At 42.8% G+C, this 20,466-nt stretch overlaps 1 protein-coding gene across 4 annotated transcripts in view; it reads left to right on the top strand.

The window, feature by feature from the left end:
• Positions 1 to 8,436: 8,436 nt before the first annotated feature.
• Positions 8,437 to 20,466, top strand: part of Dnah7 (dynein, axonemal, heavy chain 7) — a 305,667-nt gene continuing 293,637 nt past the window's right edge. Inside the window, exons 1-2 of one of the 4 annotated variants that reach the window (XM_039084571.2) lie at positions 8,437 to 8,679; positions 17,769 to 17,831. In XM_039084571.2, coding sequence (XP_038940499.1) covers positions 17,829 to 17,831 — 3 coding nt within the window. In that variant the 5' untranslated portion in view covers positions 8,437 to 8,679; positions 17,769 to 17,828. Of the gene's footprint in view, positions 8,680 to 11,525; positions 12,478 to 17,768; positions 17,832 to 20,466 lie in introns of those variants that run through there. The other 3 variants (XM_039084573.2, NM_001419550.1, XM_039084570.2) reach the window with 3 other exon arrangements.

The following is a 20,466-nucleotide window of genomic DNA, read 5'->3' as shown; positions in this document are numbered from 1 at the left end:
GGTGAGTGTAGTGGGGTGCACCTTTAATCCCGGCACTTGGGAATTAGATGCAGATGGATGGATCTCTGTGACTAGGAGGCCAGCCTGAGGTGCAAATTCTAGGCAAGCTAGGGTCTACACAGTGAGACCCCCCATCTCAAAAGAAAAATATTCTGGCAAGGATGTAGAACCATTATGTAGTATTGGTAGACATTTACATTATTATGGTTCTGTGGACACTGGCATTAGGTTAAAAGAAAGAAAGAAAGAATCCTGAAGGTAGAAGTCACATGACCCATCTATATGACTACTGGGCATACAGCCAATGTAACCTAAGTCATCCCAGAACATGGATACTTGCACATCCGTGTTTACTGACGCACTGCTCACAGCAACAAATTATGGGACTCAACTCAGGTACAACAGATGAATGGATGCAGAAAGTGTGATGCACAGAATACTATTAAGCCACAAGGAAGAATGAGATTGTGTCATTTACAAAAAAAAAAAAAAAAAAAAAAAAACAAAACAAAACAAAACAAAATGCACCTAGAGTTTGTTGAGTAATATAAACAAGACTCAGAAACACAAATATCACATGATTTATCTCACGGAGCATCTAAAAAAGTTACAGGGAGGTGTTTACCGGAAGTCCCACACCGGCGGATCCCGGACCGCAGCAGCTCTCTGCTCCCAAACCCCGTGGGAGAGAGACCTCACCGCCTGATCAAGTGGGCACTCCTGAGGCTGCAGAGCGGAGGAGACCACCAACACTGCCCACCCCTGCCCACATCCCTGGCCCAAGAGGCAACTGTATAAGGCCTCTGGGTTCCCGTAGGGGAAGGCCCGGGAGCGGCAGGACCCCTGCGCCTGAGACACTGCCGGAACCTGAAGGAAACAGACCGGATAAACAGTTCTCTGCACCCAAATCCCGTGGGAGGGAGAGCTGAACCTTCAGAGAGGCGGACACGCCTGGGAAACCAGAAGAGACTGCACTCTGTGCACATCCAGGCGCCAGAGGAAAACACCAAACGCCATCTGGAACCCTGGTGCACGGAGGCTCCTGGAAAGAGCGGTGCAGATCTTCCCGGTTGCTGCCACAGCGGAGAGGACTTAGGCAGTACCCCACGAGCAAACTTGAGCCTTGGAACTGCAGGTAGGACCAACTTTTCCCCTGCAAGAAACCTGCCTGGTGAACTCAGGACACACAGAGGCAAAATTCCTCTAAGGCCGGGCACTTCCTGTGTTTACCGGAAGTCCCACACCGGCGGATCCCGGACCGCAGCAGCTCCCTGCTCCCAAACCCCGTGGGAGAGAGACCTCACCGCCTGATCAGGTGGGCACTCCTGAGGCTGCAGAGCGGAGGAGACCACCAACACTGCCCACCCCTGCCCACATCCCTGGCCCAAGAGGCAACTGTATAAGGCCTCTGGGTTCCCATAGGGGAGGGCCCGGGAGCGGCAGGACCCCTGCGCCTGAGACACTGCCGGAACCTGAAGGAAACAGACCGGATAAACAGTTCTCTGCAACCAAATCCCGTGGGAGGGAGAGCTGAACCTTCAGACAGGCGGACACGCCTGGGAAACCAGAAGAGACTGCACTCTGTGCACATCCAGGCGCCAGAGGAAAACACCAAACGTCATCTGAAACCCTGGTGCACGGAGGCTCCCGGAAGGAGCGGCACAGATTTTCCCGGTTGCTGCCACAGCGGAGAGGACTTAGGCAGTACCCCACGAGCAAACTTGAGCCTTGGAACCACAGGTAGGACCAACTTTTCCCCTGCAAGAAACCTGCCTGGTGAACTCAAGACACAGGCCCACAGGAAGAGCTGAAGACCTGTAGAGAGGAAAAACTACACGCCCGAAAGCAGAACACTCTGTCCCCATAACTGGCTGAAAGAAAACAGGAAAACAGGTCTACAGCACTCCTGACACACAGGTTATAGGACAGTCTAGCCACTGTCAGAAATAGCAGAACAAAGTAACACTAGAGATAATCTGATGGCGAGAGGCAAGCACAGGAACCCAAGCAACAGAAACCAAGACTACATGGCATCATCGGAGCCCAATTCTCCCACCAAAATAAACATGGAATATCCAAACACACCAGAAAAGCAAGATCTAGTTTCAAAATCATATTTGATCATGATGCTGGAGGACTTCAAGAAAGACATGAAGAACTCCCTTAGAGAAACACAGGAAAACATTAATAAACAAGTAGAAGCCTACAGAGAGGAATCGCAAAAATCCCTGAAAGAATTCCAGGAAAACACAATCAAACAGTTGAAGGAATTAAAAATGGAAATAGAAGCAATCAAGAAAGAACACATGGAAACAACCCTGGACATAGAAAATCAAAAGAAAAGACAAGGAGCTGTAGATACAAGCTTCACCAACAGAATTCAAGAGATGGAAGAGAGAATCTCGGGAGCAGAAGATTCCATAGAAATCATTGACTCAACTGTCAAAGATAATGTAAAGCGGAAAAAGCTACTGGTCCAAAACATACAGGAAATCCAGGACTCAATGAGAAGATCAAACCTAAGGATAATAGGTATAGAAGAGAGTGAAGACTCCCAGCTCAAAGGACCAGTAAATATCTTCAACAAAATCATAGAAGAAAACTTCCCTAACCTAAAAAAAGAGATACCCATAGGCATACAAGAAGCCTACAGAACTCCAAATAGATTGGACCAGAAAAGAAACACCTCCCGTCACATAATTGTCAAAACACCAAACGCACAAAATAAAGAAAGAATATTAAAAGCAGTAAGGGAAAAAGGTCAAGTAACATATAAAGGCAGACCTATCAGAATCACACCAGACTTTTCGCCAGAAACTATGAAGGCCAGAAGATCCTGGACAGATGTCATACAGACCCTAAGAGAACACAAATGCCAGCCCAGGTTACTGTATCCTGCAAAACTCTCAATTAACATAGATGGAGAAACCAAGATATTCCATGAGAAAACCAAATTTACACAATATCTTTCTACAAGTCTAGCACTACAAAGGATAATAAAGGGTAAAGCCCAACATAAGGAGGCAAGCTATACCCTAGAAGCAAGAAACTAATCATCATGGCAACAAAACAAAGAGAATGAAAGCACACAAACATAACCTCACTTCCAAATATGAATATAACGGGAAGCAATAATCACTATTCCTTAATATCTCTCAATATCAATGGCCTCAACTCCCCAATAAAAAGACATAGATTAACAAACTGGATATGCAACGAGGACCCTGCATTCTGCTGCCTACAGGAAACACACCTCAGAGACAAAGACAGACATTACCTCAGAGTGAAAGGCTGGAAAACAATTTTCCAAGCAAATGGTCAGAAGAAGCAAGCTGGAGTAGCCATTCTAATATCAAATAAAATCAATTTTCAACTAAAAGTCATCAAAAAAGATAAGGAAGGACACTTCATATTCATCAAAGGAAAAATCCACCAAGATGAACTCTCAATCCTAAATATCTATGCCCCAAATACAAGGGCACCTACATATGTAAAAGAAACCTTACTAAAGCTCAAAACACACATTGCACCTCACACAATAATAGTGGGAGATTTCAACACCCCACTCTCATCAATGGACAGATCATGGAAACAGAAATTAAACAGAGATGTAGACAGACTAAGAGAAGTCATGAGCCAAATGGACTTAACGGATATTTATAGAACATTCTATCCTAAAGCAAAAGGATATACCTTCTTCTCAGCTCCTCATGGTACTTTCTCCAAAATTGACCATATAATTGGTCAAAAAACGGGCCTCAACAGGTACAGAAAGATAGAAATAATCCCATGCATGCTATCGGACCACCACGGCCTAAAACTGGTCTTCAATAACAATAAGGGAAGAATGCCCACATATACGTGGAAATTGAACAATGCTCTACTCAATGATAACCTGGTCAAGGAAGAAATAAAGAAAGAAATTAAAAACTTTTTAGAATTTAATGAAAATGAAGGTACAACATACCCAAACTTATGGGACACAATGAAAGCTGTGCTAAGAGGAAAACTCATAGCGCTGAGTGCCTGCAGAAAGAAACAGGAAAGAGCATATGTCAGCAGCTTGACAGCACACCTAAAAGCTCTAGAACAAAACGAAGCAAATACACCCAGGAGGAGTAGAAGGCAGGAAATAATCAAACTCAGAGCTGAAATCAACCAAGTAGAAACAAAAAGGACCATAGAAAGAATCAACAGAACCAAAAGTTGGTTCTTTGAGAAAATCAACAAGATAGATAAACCCTTAGCCAGACTAATGAGAGGACACAGAGAGTGCGTCCAAATTAACAAAATCAGAAATGAAAAGGGAGACATAACTACAGATTCAGAGGAAATTCAAAAAATCATCAGATCTTACTATAAAAACCTATATTCAACAAAACTTGAAAATCTTCAGGAAATGGACAATTTCCTAGACAGATACCAGGTATCGAAGTTAAATCAGGAACAGATAAACCAGTTAAACAACCCCATAACTCCTAAGGAAATAGAAGCAGTCATTAAAGGTCTCCCAACCAAAAAGAGCCCAGGTCCAGACAGGTTTAGTGCAGAATTCTATCAAACCTTCATAGAAGACCTTATACCAATATTATCCAAACTATTCCACAAAATCGAAACAGATGGAGCCCTACCGAATTCCTTCTATGAAGCCACAATTACTCTTATACCTAAACCACACAAAGACCCAACAAAGAAAGAGAACTTCAGACCAATTTCCCTTATGAATATCGACGCAAAAATACTCAATAAAATTCTGGCAAACCGAATTCAAGAGCACATCAAAACAATCATCCACCATGATCAAGTAGGCTTCATCCCAGGCATGCAGGGATGGTTTAATATAAGGAAAACCATCAACGTGATCCATCATATAAACAAACTGAAAGAACAGAACCACATGATCATTTCATTAGATGCTGAGAAAGCATTTGACAAAATTCAACACCCCTTCATGATAAAAGTCCTGGAAAGAATAGGTATTCAAGGCCCATACCTAAACATAGTAAAAGCCATATACAGCAAACCAGTTGCTAACATTAAACTAAATGGAGAGAAACTTGAAGCAATCCCACTAAAATCAGGGACTAGACAAGGCTGCCCACTCTCTCCCTACTTATTCAATATAGTTCTTGAAGTTCTAGCCAGAGCAATCAGACAACAAAAGGAGATCAAGGGGATACAGATCGGAAAAGAAGAGGTCAAAATATCACTATTTGCAGACGACATGATAGTATATTTAAGTGATCCCAAAAGTTCCACCAGAGAACTACTAAAGCTGATAAACAACTTCAGCAAAGTGGCTGGGTATAAAATTAACTCAAATAAATCAGTTGCCTTCCTCTATACAAAAGAGAAACAAGCCGAGAACGAAATTAGGGAAACGACACCCTTCATAATAGACCCAAATAATATAAAGTACCTCGGTGTGACTTTAACCAAGCAAGTAAAAGATCTGTACAATAAGAACTTCAAGACACTGAGGAAAGAAATTGAAGAAGACCTCAGAAGATGGAAAGATCTCCCATGCTCATGGATTGGCAGGATTAATATAGTAAAAATGGCCATTTTACCAAAAGCAATCTACAGATTCAATGCAATCCCCATCAAAATACCAATCCAATTCTTCAAAGAGTTAGACAGAACAATTTGCAAATTCATCTGGAATAACAAAAAACCCAGGATAGCTAAAGCTATCCTCAACAATAAGAGGACTTCAGGGGGAATCACTATCCCTGAACTCAAGCAGTATTACAGAGCAATAGTGATAAAAACTGCATGGTATTGGTACAGAGACAGACAGATAGACCAATGGAATAGAATTGAAGACCCAGAAATGAACCCACACACCTATGGTCACTTGATTTTTGACAAAGGAGCCAAAACCATCCAATGGAAAAAAGATAGCATTTTCAGCAAATGGTGCTGGTTCAACTGGAGGGCAACATGTAGAAGAATGCAGATCGATCCATGCTTATCACCCTGTACAAAGCTTAAGTCCAAGTGGATCAAGGATCTCCACATCAAACCAGACACACTCAAACTAATAGAAGAAAAACTAGGGAAGCATCTGGAACACATGGGCACTGGAAAAAATTTCCTGAACAAAACACCAATGGCTTATGCTCTAAGATCAAGAATCGACAAATGGGATCTCATAAAACTGCAAAGCTTCTGTAAGGCAAAGGACACTGTGGTTAGGACAAAACGGCAACCAACAGATTGGGAAAAGATCTTTACCAATCCTATAACAGATAGAGGCCTTATATCCAAAATATACAAAGAACTCAAGAAGTTAGACCGCAGGGAGACAAATAACCCTATTAAAAAATGGGGTTCAGAGCTGAACAAAGAATTCACAGCTGAGGAATGCCGAATGGCTGAGAAACACCTAAAGAAATGTTCAACATCTTTAGTCATAAGGGAAATGCAAATCAAAACAACCCTGAGATTTCACCTCACACCAGTGAGAATGGCTAAGATCAAAAACTCAGGTGACAGCAGATGCTGGCGAGGATGTGGAGAAAGAGGAACACTCCTCCATTGTTGGTGGGATTGCAGACTGGTAAAACCATTCTGGAAATCAGTCTGGAGGTTCCTCAGAAAATTGGACATTGAACTGCCTGAGGATCCAGCCATACCTCTCTTGGGCATATACCCAAAAGATGCCTCAACATATAAAAGAGACACGTGCTCCACTATGTTCATCGCAGCCTTATTTATAATAGCCAGAAACTGGAAAGAACCCAGATGCCCTTCAACAGAGGAATGGATACAGAAAATGTGGTACATCTACACAATGGAATATTACTCAGCTATCAAAAACAACGAGTTTATGAAATTCGTAGGCAAATGGTTGGAACTGGAAAATATCATCCTGAGTGAGCTAACCCACTCACAGAAAGACATACATGGTAGGCACTCATCGATAAGTGGCTATTAGCCCAAATGCTTGAATTACCCTAGATCCCTAGAACAAAGGAAACTCAAGATGGATGATCAAAATGTGAATGCTTCACTCCTTCTTTAAATGAGGAAAAAGAATACCCTTGGCAGGGAAGGGAGAGGCAAAGATTAAAACAGAGACTGAAGGAACACCCATTCAGAGCCTGCCCCACAGGTGGCCCATACATATACAGCCACCCAATTAGACAAGATGGATGAAGCAAAGAAGTGCAGACCGACAGGAGCCGGATGTAGATCGCTCCTGAGAGACACAGCCAGAATACAGCAAATACAGAGGCGAATGCCAGCAGCAAACCACTGAACTGAGAATAGGTCCCCCGTTGAAGGAATCAGAGAAAGAACTGGAAGAGCTTGAAGGTGCTCGAGACCCCAAAAGTACAACAATGTCAAGCAACCAGAGCTTCCAGGGACTAAGCCACTACCTAAAGACTATACATGGACTGACCCTGGACTCTGTCCCCATAGGTAGCAATGAATATCCTAGTAAGAGCACCAGTGGAAGGGGAAGCCCTGGGTCCTGCTAAGACTGAACCCCCAGTGAACTAGACTATGCGGGGAGGGTGGCAATGGGGGGAGGTTTGGGAGGGGAACACCCACAAGGAAGGGGAGGGGGGAGGGTGATGTCTGTCCGGAAACCGGGAAAGGGAATAACACTCGAAATGTATATAAGAAATACTCAAGATAATAAAAAAAAAAAAGTTACAGGGAATTAGCAGGACTAATCGATAGGAAAAGAGCAGGTAACTATGGGTAAAATACAGTTAGAGCATACGTAAAAATGTATGAAGTGTTATAATAAAATCCATTGTCGTGTACAATTAGTGTATACTAAGAATAAATGACTCTTTGAAATGGAACTGAGAACGCCCAGAGCATGCTGTTCATCGTCTTTATGCCCCTGAGCTGAGCAAGCTCAGGAATGTGTTCACTCCGAAGCTCCTACCTATGTAGAAAGATATATTACAAATAAGATCCCCGACTCTACGAAATGGTTCTAGTGTCTCTATACCCTTTGCAGGCAATACATCTTTCTAGTATGTTCTGCCTTCTGCTTGGTGCATTTTGGCTTTGTACTCATGGAGATGTGGACCCATTTCGCTTAGTTGTAGACCATTTTCTGGTACCAACTCTTACCAACCGTGGCTTCTGTTTCCTGTTTCATTCACTGAAGACTTACTCAGTTATTTGTTCCTCCTCAGCTTTTTACTATTCACAGAAATAACTGGGACATTACATTTCAATTCCCATGGCCAAAGTCTTTCCCTCAGATGTCTCCTTCCAAGACCAAATGGGAATGTGGAACACTTCTGCAGTCGAAGTCAGTGCTTGACTCTTGTCCTTTGAGAATTTCACCCACAGAGCCATCCTTGCTGAGGCTCCAAACCCCTCCATGAGGGCCGAGCTCCTCCCACACTGAGCTCCACCTCCAGCCGAGCCTCCGCCTTCCCACTTAACATTCCTTCCTTGTACCCAACAGCCCTTTCTTCCTCTGTTGATTTCAGGTCGGCTCACCTCCCTCACCAGACTGGTCCATGTTGTCTCCATTGTCCTGCTGTGGTCCCAGCCGTCGCAGGATGTTTGTTCTGAATCCAAAGGCTGTGTGCTGAGCCCTTTGGACAGCAGCACAGCTGTTAGGGATCGCCGCCACCACTAATTGAGAGGTTTTTGTCTCCTGTGGGTGAAGCCTTTCATCTCCTCCATTGTTTCTCCTTTCCTGTAAGCTACTTACTTCAAACTTTATTTCTTCCTTTTACTTTTTAACCACACACTATAAGATGTCCTCTCCAGAGTGTATTTATTTCCATCTACTGGTACCTACTTTCACTTATTTCTCTTGATTTTGTTTCTTTTACATTTGTATTTAAACACAAACAAAACTTTGCTCTTTTGGGCAATGCTCCAGGCCCATGTCTTTACCTTTTAGTCACAAGATGTTTTGAGTATGTAGAGTGCAATTTTAAAAACGCGCTTGCTTTTCCTGAGAGCTCTGCCCACGCTCCTGGCTCCGTGGTCAGCAGCTGCGGGCCTCACTCAGCTCCGCCAATTGCTAGCTGACACTTTTCCCATGAACGCTGGGAATTGTGATTGCTCTCCACCCGCCAACCTCCCTGTAGCCAGCTCCACCAAGCCACCAATGACCTCCTGGGCTGTGCCCTTTCTCTGCCCACCTTTGTTCCATGGATAGAAAACACCAGACAGTTCTGACACTTTAAAACCAGCCAGATAACACAACTGCTGGGCGCAGAATCTATTGCCCTAAACTCATCTATATCAGAATTCCGCTGGTGGTGAAGACCGCAACCGGTTCTAGTCGCCCCTAGGCCTTACATGACGTTCATGCTCCTCTCCCCAAAGCCTGGTCGAAAAGCTACCTCTTTCTTGTCTCCTCCTCTTCCTCCTGGGACCCGAAAATCCCATCTCCTGGTTTGTTTCACTCAGCAGTTAACGGCTGCTGTCTTTATTGACACAATCAAGAACCAATTAGGGAATCAATACCTCCCTCTACAGAATACTATTGGATATTGTTCACTGTTGCTGGTGCAATTCTAAAAGTGATAACTCTTCTCTATCCTAGCTAGCTCTCAAATAAATGAGACAGAGTCTGGAAGATTTACTTAATCAAGCTGCTTTATAGCACCGTAGCTGAGCCGTTATTAATCTATTCTATTCCTCTAAGCTATCTGCTAGATACTTGCATTTTGGTATTGATCCTGCTCTTTCTCTTTCTGCTCCACATGTGTTCCCATGGTGTCTTTTCAACTCTCTTTTCCTGGTGATTCTCTGTTTCTCCCTCTCTCCTCTTCCCCTGTCTAGGATCAAAAATCCAGTCCTGTTTTATGCTCAGCCATTGGCAAGTCAGAGAATAAACGGGGAGCAGTGTTTACACACTATTCAGGCAGGAGACAGGTAGAATAGCCATTACGATGCCATGTCCAAGTTGCAAGCAGATACGGGGCAGAGATACCAACATTTGAGTAATACAAGGATAATTTTTACACAGCGCACAATAACATTTTGCTTACAGTTGTTCCTCCTCTGGCCCCTCCCAAAGCTGCTGTCCCACAATGCACCATTCCAAAACTTCATTGCATGTTCCCCCCCTGACTATCTGAAATCATTACTCTCTTTCAGGAGTCTTTGATATCATCTATCGCTTTCCCTAAAAATTATCATTTGCCTTGTTTTTCATTATTCTATATTCTTTTTATCTCTGGTTACTTTTTCTGAGTTTTTTTTTTTTAGGGTCTCCCTTCTGTACAGTTTTTAAACTGTTGGTATTTAGTATTTAGGCTTTTTTTTTTTTTTAGTAGATTTCCATTTTTTCTTGTTCTACATACTTTGTGAACTCTTTAATTAGAGCTAAATGATTTGATGTTTGGGCCATGGGGTGGGGGGTGATTCTACTCTTTTGAGTTACCATCGGGCTGTTTTTCCTTAGTAGGTATACACTGTCCTGTAGTGTGGGGTTTCTGGCTTTTCTGCGTCTTTGTGAGTACTTGTTAATATTCTGAGTATAAATATCTTACCCAGTATAACATTTGTAAAGAATTGTTCTTATTCCACATTTTGCCATTTTAGTCTCCTGACAGTTTCTTTGTTGCACAAAGGATTTGCACTTGAATAAGATGGACTTAGTTTGTCTTCCTCTGTTACTTTAGGGGTCAGAGCTAATAAGTTAATGTGAAACCCAATGCCATAGAGCCAATGAAATAGTTCAGTGGGTTAGGACATTTGCTATCAGGTCTGCTACCCTGACTTTAATCCTCGGGACATGCATGGCAGGAGAGAAGGCTAATGCCCATGGGCTGTCCTCTGACCTCTACATGCTCCCCCAATAAAATAAATATATAAAACCAAAAGAAGGGGACTGGAGAAATGGTTCTGTGGTTAAGAACACTGTCTGCTTTTCTAGAAGTCCTGAGTTCAATTCCCAGCACCACATGGTGGGTCACAGCCATCTATAGTGGCACCTGATGCCCTCTTAGGGCATCTGGGTATATGCAGATAGAACACTCATGTGTATAAAATAAATATAATCTTAATAGAAAATAAAACCAAAAGAAAATCAAATGCCATGAAGCCTTTCCTCTGTTTTCATCAATAGGTTTTAAAGTTTTGGTTCTTACATGTAGGTAATCCTCATGAGTTAATTTTTATATGTGACATTACGTGTCTGTGTTACATTTGTGTGTGGATATCTACTTTTCTCAGTATCATTTGTTGAAAAGACATTGTTTCATCGCTGTAGCTTTGTACTAAATTTTGAAATAAAAAATATGAGGCTTCCAAACGTTTCATTTAAAAAAACGTTGTTTTGGCTATTCGAGATCCCTCAAATCACGAATTTTAGGTAACGGACTTGCCATTTCTCAACAGAAAACTTTTACAGTCAGGTGTGGTGGCATAGGCCTGTAATTCGAGTACTTGGGAGGCTGCCACAGAAAGAGTGCCAGTTTGTGGCCAATCTGGGCTATGAAATGAGACCATCTCAAAGCCAAACCAGAATAAATAAACAAAACAAAACTAAACTAAACAACAACTTTTCAGTGGGAGACATTAAAGTCTAAACGCCTCACTATATTTTACCAGACCTTTAAAATAGAGCCCTTATTTATCTCTTCGTCTTCATCGCTGGACTCCTGTCTGTTTTACTTCAACCTCAGTCTGGTAGATTTCAGCTTTTGTTCTTCTAATAGCCATGCAATGTCTCAGGCTTTTGCATATGAGCTCTCTGGCCGGAATACTATTCGTGCGGCGTGTGTCCTCCTTTTTCCAAACCTCAGCTGTCATATCTCTTCTACGAGAAGAGACTATGAGAAGTGACTAACAGCACTGTTTCTGTTAGTTACGAACATGTGCCTGACGATCACCCAAGCCCATTCCCGAGGGATTGTCTTGGCACAGCATCCTTCATGTAGTCAATCTGGTGTGGTTTTAAATGAATTTCTGAAGGCTCACTTTCTAGTGTGTTAGGGAAGTCAACAGAACTGACCGCTGAGGCCCCGATTATGAACTCGTTTGCAGGCTTCAGTCTTGAGTGCCTTCTCATTATTCTATTTGTCTACATAAGCAATGAAATCTGCAGAAACAGCTGAACGACAGCTTAAGACAGAGGACCACACCCACGCAGACTTGGTGAAAGGTGCATTAATTTGAAGACCCACTTAGTCATCGAAGGGTCTTCGCTCTTCACAGCTGCCGATCACCCTCCGCAAAGGGTGTGTGTGTCAGTGTTGAAAGCCACAGAGACCCCAGAGAGCCACCCTGCTCAACCTCTCAGAAAGTTCTGGGCCTGATCTCGCAGACACAGATGACCGGAAGTGGAATCTGCCAGCTTGTTGCTTAGCAACGAATGAACTAGGGACGCTAAAGCTCCCAGCTCAAGAGAGAGAGGTGACTGAGCGAGCTGTCCTGCTGCGAACAACTCTGGTCTCCAGGTCCTAGGTCCAGCAGCAGCGATCCCGGCCAGCCCTGCGTGGCCCGCAGGTCCTTGCCGCCATGAGCAGCGAGCAGGTGAGAGCGGGGTCGCCAGGGTCGCGGGTCCCGGGGGCCAGGCGCACAGGAGCAGTGTGGACTGCGCCCTCGGAGAACCTGGACTCCAGTACCATCCCGGCGTTATGTGTTTCCCTCCTGTTCCCTTCCCAACCGCTGGACGTCGTTGTAACAATGGGACACAACACTCTCGGAATGCGCCAGCTGTGGAAACTGGCTCTACAGCGACCCCAGCTGCTCTCCGGGAGTGTTTGGGTGGCAGGAGGCTGGGCGCAACGTCACTGTGGGCGTGGTCTCCCCTCCCTCTCCTCCCAGGAGACAGTGATTCGCTATTTGTCAAGTCTTCCCACCCTAAACTGACCTGAGGTCCACTATTTAGGCCAGGCTGGCCTTGAACTCGCTGCACTTCCTCGCTCCCGCCCGTGCTGAGATTTCAGGCCACCCGGGGTTCTCACTTAGTCCTATGGCGTGTCATAAAAGATGCAATCTACAATAGCTACGTTGTAAAAATAAAAACTCTTTCTTTGTTGAACTTGAGTAACTGTAGCATGAACAATGGTTTCGATGCCAGCGCAACCCAAATAAAAAGAAGTTGATTTTTCAATCTGATAATTGTACTCAGCTTTTTAAATTTTTCATCACTTCAGAGTGGGTTCTCTTATAAATTGAGTTTGTTGTCAAAGATGATTGATTTGGGGGATTGGAGAGATGGCTTGGTGCATAAGAGGTTCATGTGAAGCCGTGAAGACATAGACTCAAATCCCCAGTGCCCACTTCAAGGCCCAGTGTGACTGAGCTTGCCTGTAACCCCAGCACTGTGAGGGGCAGACACAGGATTGCTGGGACTTCCTGTCCAACCGCTTAGTTTCTGGTTCAGTGAGAGACCTTGTCTCAAAGTAGTAAGTCAGTGAGTGATATACTACTGGCTTCTGTGCATGAACAGGGACACCCTTATACAAAACATGGACATATAACACACACACACACACACACACACACACACACACACACACACACACACAGAGACACACACAGGCACACACACACCCACACACCCACACACCCACACACACACACGCGCACACACACACACACACACACACACACGCTCAGGCAGACACACACATGCTCAGGCACACACACACGGGCACACTCTCTCTCACAGCAGGGGTGGTTTAAAGCCATATTGTGCTATTCAGGTTTTGTTGCTGTGACAAAATGGGGCAAGGCAACTCAGAGAGGAAATACCTATTTGGGCTCATGGTTTTAGAGGTCACTGGGCTCTGGGTGTTTCTGGGCACCGCACTGAAGCCAAGGCAGGGAAGGCATGGTAGAGTGAAGTTGCCTGCCTTCTAGCAGCCAGAAGGCAGAGAGCACTGGGGAAGAGGCTAGAGAAAGAACACATTGAAGGCATACACCCAAGAACCCCCATTCTTGAGCTAGGCCCTATTGTCAATAGCCCATTCCTATAAACTCACATTAATTTTTTAGTGAAAGCAGCATCTTCATGGTCTGATAACTTCCCGGGGCATCACCAACTGGTGCCACCCCTGGACACAAGAGCTCCTGGGAAAGATATGTCACATCTATACTATAACAGCTATAGTTATAGTATATATATAGGTTATAGATTATTAGCAGAAAATGCCAAGCCTGCTAACCAAGTAATAGTTATCTAAATGCTGGAGAAAATTTTTTAGTATTTTTTAAAATACACATAATAATTGGGAGCTAAGAAACAGGTGTTTTGTTTCATATATCAAAGTATAACTAACAACGAGCAGAAGAACAAACAAGGAATCCCTAAAATTACAGATACATGTAACAGAAAGAAAAACCGCCACCACAAAAAACACCCTAGCAATCACTAGACCTCACTGTGATTCTTAACAAAATCACAGTTTGTCGCCACCTACAACTGAGTACCTCATTTGCTTGATGCCCAAGTAAGTCTTTGGCCGATTATGGAACCATAGCTAATACTGTCAAAATCTAAAATACCTCCTTCATTAAATGGACAGTGGGATCCCTGGAAAATTATTCTCTTACTTCCTTTCACCTATTCAGTTTGAGCTAAGAAGAAGCCACTAAATAGTCATTAGAAGTCAAATTTGTTTCACCTTTACAAAATGATACTGGGACCCAAGACCCCTGGACACCCAAAGAACCCCAGAAGGGCCATGGTTCATTGAAGAAACCTTGGAATCACCAAGAGTGCACATTATTAACCCACAGAGGATTCTTGCCACTTTCCATACACTGTTTTAAGCAGCAGAGGGCTCTCTCCTACTGTTTTGGCAATTTTAAAACTCATCTTGATCCTTTCTTCTATGCTAATGTAAGAGTACAGTTTTCCTTTTGAAAAGATGAAAGTTTTATACTTTAATCTAAAACAAATAGAATGGATTAAATTTTCGGAAATTCCATTTTAACGTGACATTTACTTATGTATTCATTCCATTTGAAGACGAGAGCAGGTGGCAGAATCCTATTTACTGAGGAGGTTTTAACATATTCATCTCATTAGTGGAAGGTTGAGAGGGACATGGCATTTTTCAGAGATAGCTGTCTGGGTGTTTCTCTTAAGTTCGGTATTTAAAGGGAAATATAAGTCCTATGCAGTTTCTCATTTCATTTTTAATGCTAGGGGAAAACCTCAGACACTTAAAAGATTCAGTTGAAGAAGTTTCTGGAATTTAAAAGTTTCACTACTCAACGATGAGGAAGGTTCTCACAATTAGACTGTTGCTTGTAGGCAGGGAAGGCAAAACTGCTGTAGCCTCCCAATGCTCAGCTCATTAACGTTATAGTTGTTATCATTTGTTTGTCACGCTCAACTGCTTCTTCACTTAAAATCATCATGAATTATTATATTTTTCGAGATAAGGTTTTTTTGTATAGTTCTGCCATTCCTGGAACTTGCTCTGTAGACCAAGCTGGCCCTGGCCTCACAAAGAGAGATCTGTTTTTGCCTCCTGAGTGCTGGAGTTGAAGGCGCACGCCACCACTGCCTGGCTAAAGAAATAATTTTATTTTTTATCTGTATGAGAGTTTTGCCTGTACGTGTGTGCACCATGTGTGCAATGTCCTCAAAGGTCAGAAGAGGGCATTAGAACCCCGGGGGATTAGAATCATAGACTGCTGTGAGCTGCCATGTGGCTGTTGGGAAGAAGCCCAGGCCCTCTGCAAAAGCAACAAGCTCTCCTAACCACTGAGCCCTCTCTCCAGCCTCTCCTAACCACTGAGCCCTCTCTCCAGCCTCTCCTAACCACTGAGCCCTCTCTCCAGCCTCTCCTAACCACTGAGCCCTCTCTCCAGCCTCTCCTAACCACTGAGCCCTGTCTCCAGCCTCTCCTAACCACTGAGCCCTCTCTCCAGCCTCTCCTAACCACTGAGCCCTGTCTCCAGCCTCTCCTAACCACTGAGCCCTCTCTCCAGCCTCTCCTAACCACTGAGCCCTCTCTCCAGCCTCTCCTAACCACTGAGCCCTCTCTCCAGCCTCTCCTAACCACTGAGCCCTCTCTCCAGCCTCTCCTAACCACTGAGCCATCTCTCCAGCCCCTCATCATATTGTCTATCATTAAAAAGAGACCAAGATAAAGTTTTCTGTCAGACTAGTGCTGTACTGACAACTTTATCAACCATAACTCAAACACATGACACTAATATTTAGACTAGCCTGTTAAAATTTATTTTTGCAACAAAGACTTACTATAGAGTTGAGACTAACCTTAAACTTATATAATCCTCCTGTCTCAGTTTTCCAAGTGCTGGGAGTATAGGCGTATGAGATCGTGTCCAACAAACACTATTGAATTTCGAGAAGTTACTGGAAATTTAGCAGAAAAAAATTGTCAATTTAACAGAAACCTTTGATGGCACGGCTATGCTTGGGTTATATAACAGATTTCACAATATCCCTTCCAAGTGTTAAGTAGATAAAAACCAAGAAAGAACAATCTGAAGGATTAGACTGTTAAGCAATTTCATTGTGGAGTATAAATTTATATTGAGTTCCTATGGAAAAACAGATGTTATGCTTTAAAAGATAATTAAAAAATAGTTGGAAAGAGAGCTTTTGCAGAGGTCGGGAATGGGAAGTGGTTCAGGGAGCACAGAGTGTGAGGCAAGCTTTATTTTAGAGCTAATATAAAATGTGGCAGAGTGAATCACATTTAGCATTAGTAAGTAAACAGGCAGCGCACAGACATGGCTGAGGGGCCAGTGAACCCTGTGAGAGTCAAAGACACAACAGTTGTCCCAGGACCCGCATGCAGGGACTGTTTAGCCCCACAGATCCCCAGTGCTTGGGCATAAATATCCCAGCTCCCTTTGTCCTGGCGCTCAGTATGTTGGGAGGCCTCATATTGGTTGGTTCTGAGCAGAAGTTTGAGGGTTAGGCGCTCTGATGATGCTCACACACAGACTCCATCCTCTACCACAGAGCAGGAGAAGCAGAGACTCAGCCAGAGCAAACAACACGGCCATCACAGAAATGACCGAAAACAGAGGAAGCCTCTATAGCAAGAAACTGTTATAAGCAGATGCACTTTCCTGCCCACAAATTATTCAGGGGCCAGTGCCTACCATGCACAAATAACCCGGATTCAAAAGCATTTTTAATGATATGTTATAGTTTAATTAAAGCATCTAACATCTTCCCCCAACCCAAATTTATTCCTGAGCACAAAAATAGAGGACAAAGGCTGACTTACAGAAATCTGTTCTTCCCTTCCAGTGTGTGCTCCAGGGTACTGACTCATGTGCTCAGGCTTGGTGGCAAGTGCCTTAACTACAAGGCCATCTGTCCTGGTTAAGTGGCCTATTTTATTTTAACTAACTAGCTAGCTAAGTAAGTAAGTAAGTAACTCTGTTAATATGATGCAAGTTAGAATTATCTGTAAAAAACAAAACAAAAATAAAGTTGGAACAACCTGGGAAAGAAAGTGCGTCTTACCTAGTTATGGCCTGTAGGCAAGTCTGTGGTGATTTCTCTTTGGTGATTGGTGTGGAAGGAGCTCACTGTCTCTGTGTCTCTGTGTCTCTGTGTCTGTCTGTCTGTCTGTCTGTCTCTCTCTCTCTCTTTCTCTCTCTATGAATTTTTTATCTTGCAACCTTGCTGAATAAACTAATTAGTTTTAATAATTCCTTGGTGAATTATAAAATTTTCTCTATAAAGACCTACTATCAATAAATCATGTTTTAGGATATTTTGGATGATATGTGCTTGACTTTATAGTAAACAGTGTAAAATTTGGCTGGCTGAATTAAATTTATCAATAACAAATAAACATTTTTTCCTCCCTACACAGGATAAACTATCCACTAAAGAAAAATCTAAGACACCAGTGAGATTCCTACCACAGTTGGCTATGGTAATTTGTTAATATAGTCCTTCTTTATTCTATTATGATAGTGTTGCTTACTGTTGTCTGATTTCAAATTCTGTGTTTTAGTTGATTCTATCCAGATGGAAAAATTCTGTGTGGTGCATATCTAAGAAAAAACCTCTATCTTAATAAAGCCACCATGTTAGTAACATCTACTATGGATGGTTGGTTTGAGGAATCTGAGGCAAAGAAATCCCAGATGATCTCCAGGAGAGATGTCACTGTTGGCATCGGGAAACAAGAGCTTAGGTCACAGTGATATGTCTGGCACTGTGACCTTTGAGGGCGTCATTTATTTCTTTGAACCTCCTTTGTGACATCAAAAGGAGATGGCTCTTCTACTGCCAGAGGCTGTACTACAAAAGAGTTTGTAGACTAGTTTTTGTTCTCATTATTTCTCTATAAGTTATCATTGTCTACGGAAAGGCAGCAATAGGCGTTGTTAGTGGACAAAGCAGTGGAAAAATTAGGTTCTGCTGCAGTAAGACTGTTTACCAATTATGTTGGATTAAGTGTCATCGAGTTATACTTTTTATGACTTCTAGGAGTTGAGTTTAAGTAGAGTTTCAGAACAGATATTATTTTGAAACATATTTTCAAGTCTTAGACTGAAGTCTATGATGGGATCTGCATTGCTTCATACAGGGAAGAGTTCTAACTTTTTTCTGTTTTTTGACATTTTTTTATTAGATATATTTCTTTACTTACATTTCAAATGTTATTCCCTTTCCTGGTTTCCTGTCCATAAGCCCCCATACCCTCCCCCACAAGGGTATTCCCCCATCCACCCCCTTACTGTCCCCCATATTCCCCTGCACTGGGGGGGTCCAACCTTGGCAGGACCAAGGACATCCCCTTCCACTGGGGCCCCAATAAGGCTTTTTTTTTTTTTTAAAATAAAGCATCAAAACCAAAACCAAAACCAAACCTTAAATGAAAAAATTAAGGGAACAATCTCGAGCATTTCAAAGCACCTATGTTTTATTTTTTTAGTCTATTTGCAACGTTTAAGCCAGGATTATTAGAAGCCTTATAAGTTAAACCATAACTTGTTTATATCTATCAAAGCCTTTATGTTTTCTAGTTTACAAATCAAAGTATTGAAATGAAGAAAAAACAGTTTCTCTTTAAAACTTAGCGAATTATAAAATTGAAAATGTTGCTGTTGGGGTTTTGAGCTTTCAGATTTGTGTTCACTCACTGCACACGTGTTTGGGGTCAGATGAATGATTCTTTCAAGTCAATGAACTATATGGTTATTTAAAATGTGTTTTCTGGCTGATTGAAAACCTTACTGTATGCTCATAGTTGAGCATATCTTATGGGTTTTCTTTGATATTCTTGAGGACTTGTGATTTATGAGAAATCACACTTTTGGGGTAGTTTAAAATAATCAATGTCCTTGCTTGTACCTAAACATTAAGTTCATTCTTCTGTGGAAGCACAGTTTCCTCATGGACACTCAGGCTTCAGTCTTAGAGGTCTGACCCAACACAATTACTCTATGCCTTCATGAACTGTGATGGGAGTGGGGTAGCCCTCCTCCATCTTGTATGCTTCTGGGGACATGCGACCTTTGTGCTTATGGGTACAAGGATGAACTATGGAGGTCACTTTTCCAGCTCTTGACCATCTGCAATGTCTGTGCAGTACAGGTCATGTTGACCATCTGCTACGTTTATGCAGTACAGGTCAGAGGGCAACAAAATGGAGTCTTGGAAGTAAGATCGTCTGGATAATGTGGGTGAGGGCTTTGAAAACCAAAATGAAGGTTTGTTTCTCCTTTCTTGAGAGTTTATGTTTCTGAACAGTGCAGTTAGAAGGCTTTTAGGAAGATGAGGTGGTCCTCCTGTTATAGCACTGTCTGTTAACCAAGACCCGTATCTTCTGCTGCCTGCCTTGTTTAATACTGCTACCAGCCTTGTCCTACTACTGACCTTAGTCTCTTCACATGTACTGACTGTGTTTGCTGTTTCTAAAAACATGTATGGAATAACATATGGTCAATAAGGCAACAGAACAACTGTCATCCAAACAGACATACCATTGAAAGAGAAAGAGCTAACTGTGCTTGGGCAAGAGCTGTAAACCGAGACTATGTCCTATACATTGGGATTAAAGTCACCATACGGAGGACTGAAGTTACTTCTGATGTTAGCCAGAGCCCGAAGACAACATCTTCCATGCTATAAGAACACCCAGTTATGAAGCCGTAGCTCGCCTCCCCCTCGCTCTTTTTTCAGGTTCTCACATAAACACAACTTTGCAGAGTCACTACCTCATCTGGCACATCTCTCTCTTCACTCTGTTTGATTTTCTCCATTATATTTTTTCTTCTTGATATTATATGACACATCCATTCTGATATAGCTGTGTATACTTCTCTATGAATGTACTCACCATGAGGGCCAAGTACTGTCCATAACTCTAAACTCACTGCCTTAAGTAATGCCAGCATATGATAGCGGCTCAGTAGTTCCTTGTTTAAAAGGAATGACTGGCCTTTGGATGGAGTTAACCCAAGTTCCCTGACTGCCCACCCAATATCTTGTCTCAATTTTGCTCCTCTCTTTTGGCCTACAATTCCTGATGCCCTTTCGGTCTTCAGTAAGTGCATTGC

This window comes from Rattus norvegicus, chromosome 9 (assembly GCF_036323735.1).
Source record: "Rattus norvegicus strain BN/NHsdMcwi chromosome 9, GRCr8, whole genome shotgun sequence".
In the NCBI taxonomy this organism is placed as follows: domain Eukaryota; kingdom Metazoa; phylum Chordata; class Mammalia; order Rodentia; family Muridae; genus Rattus; species Rattus norvegicus.
The sequence above is the reverse complement of the archived record's forward strand: the minus strand, read 5'-3'. Positions and strand labels throughout refer to the sequence as shown.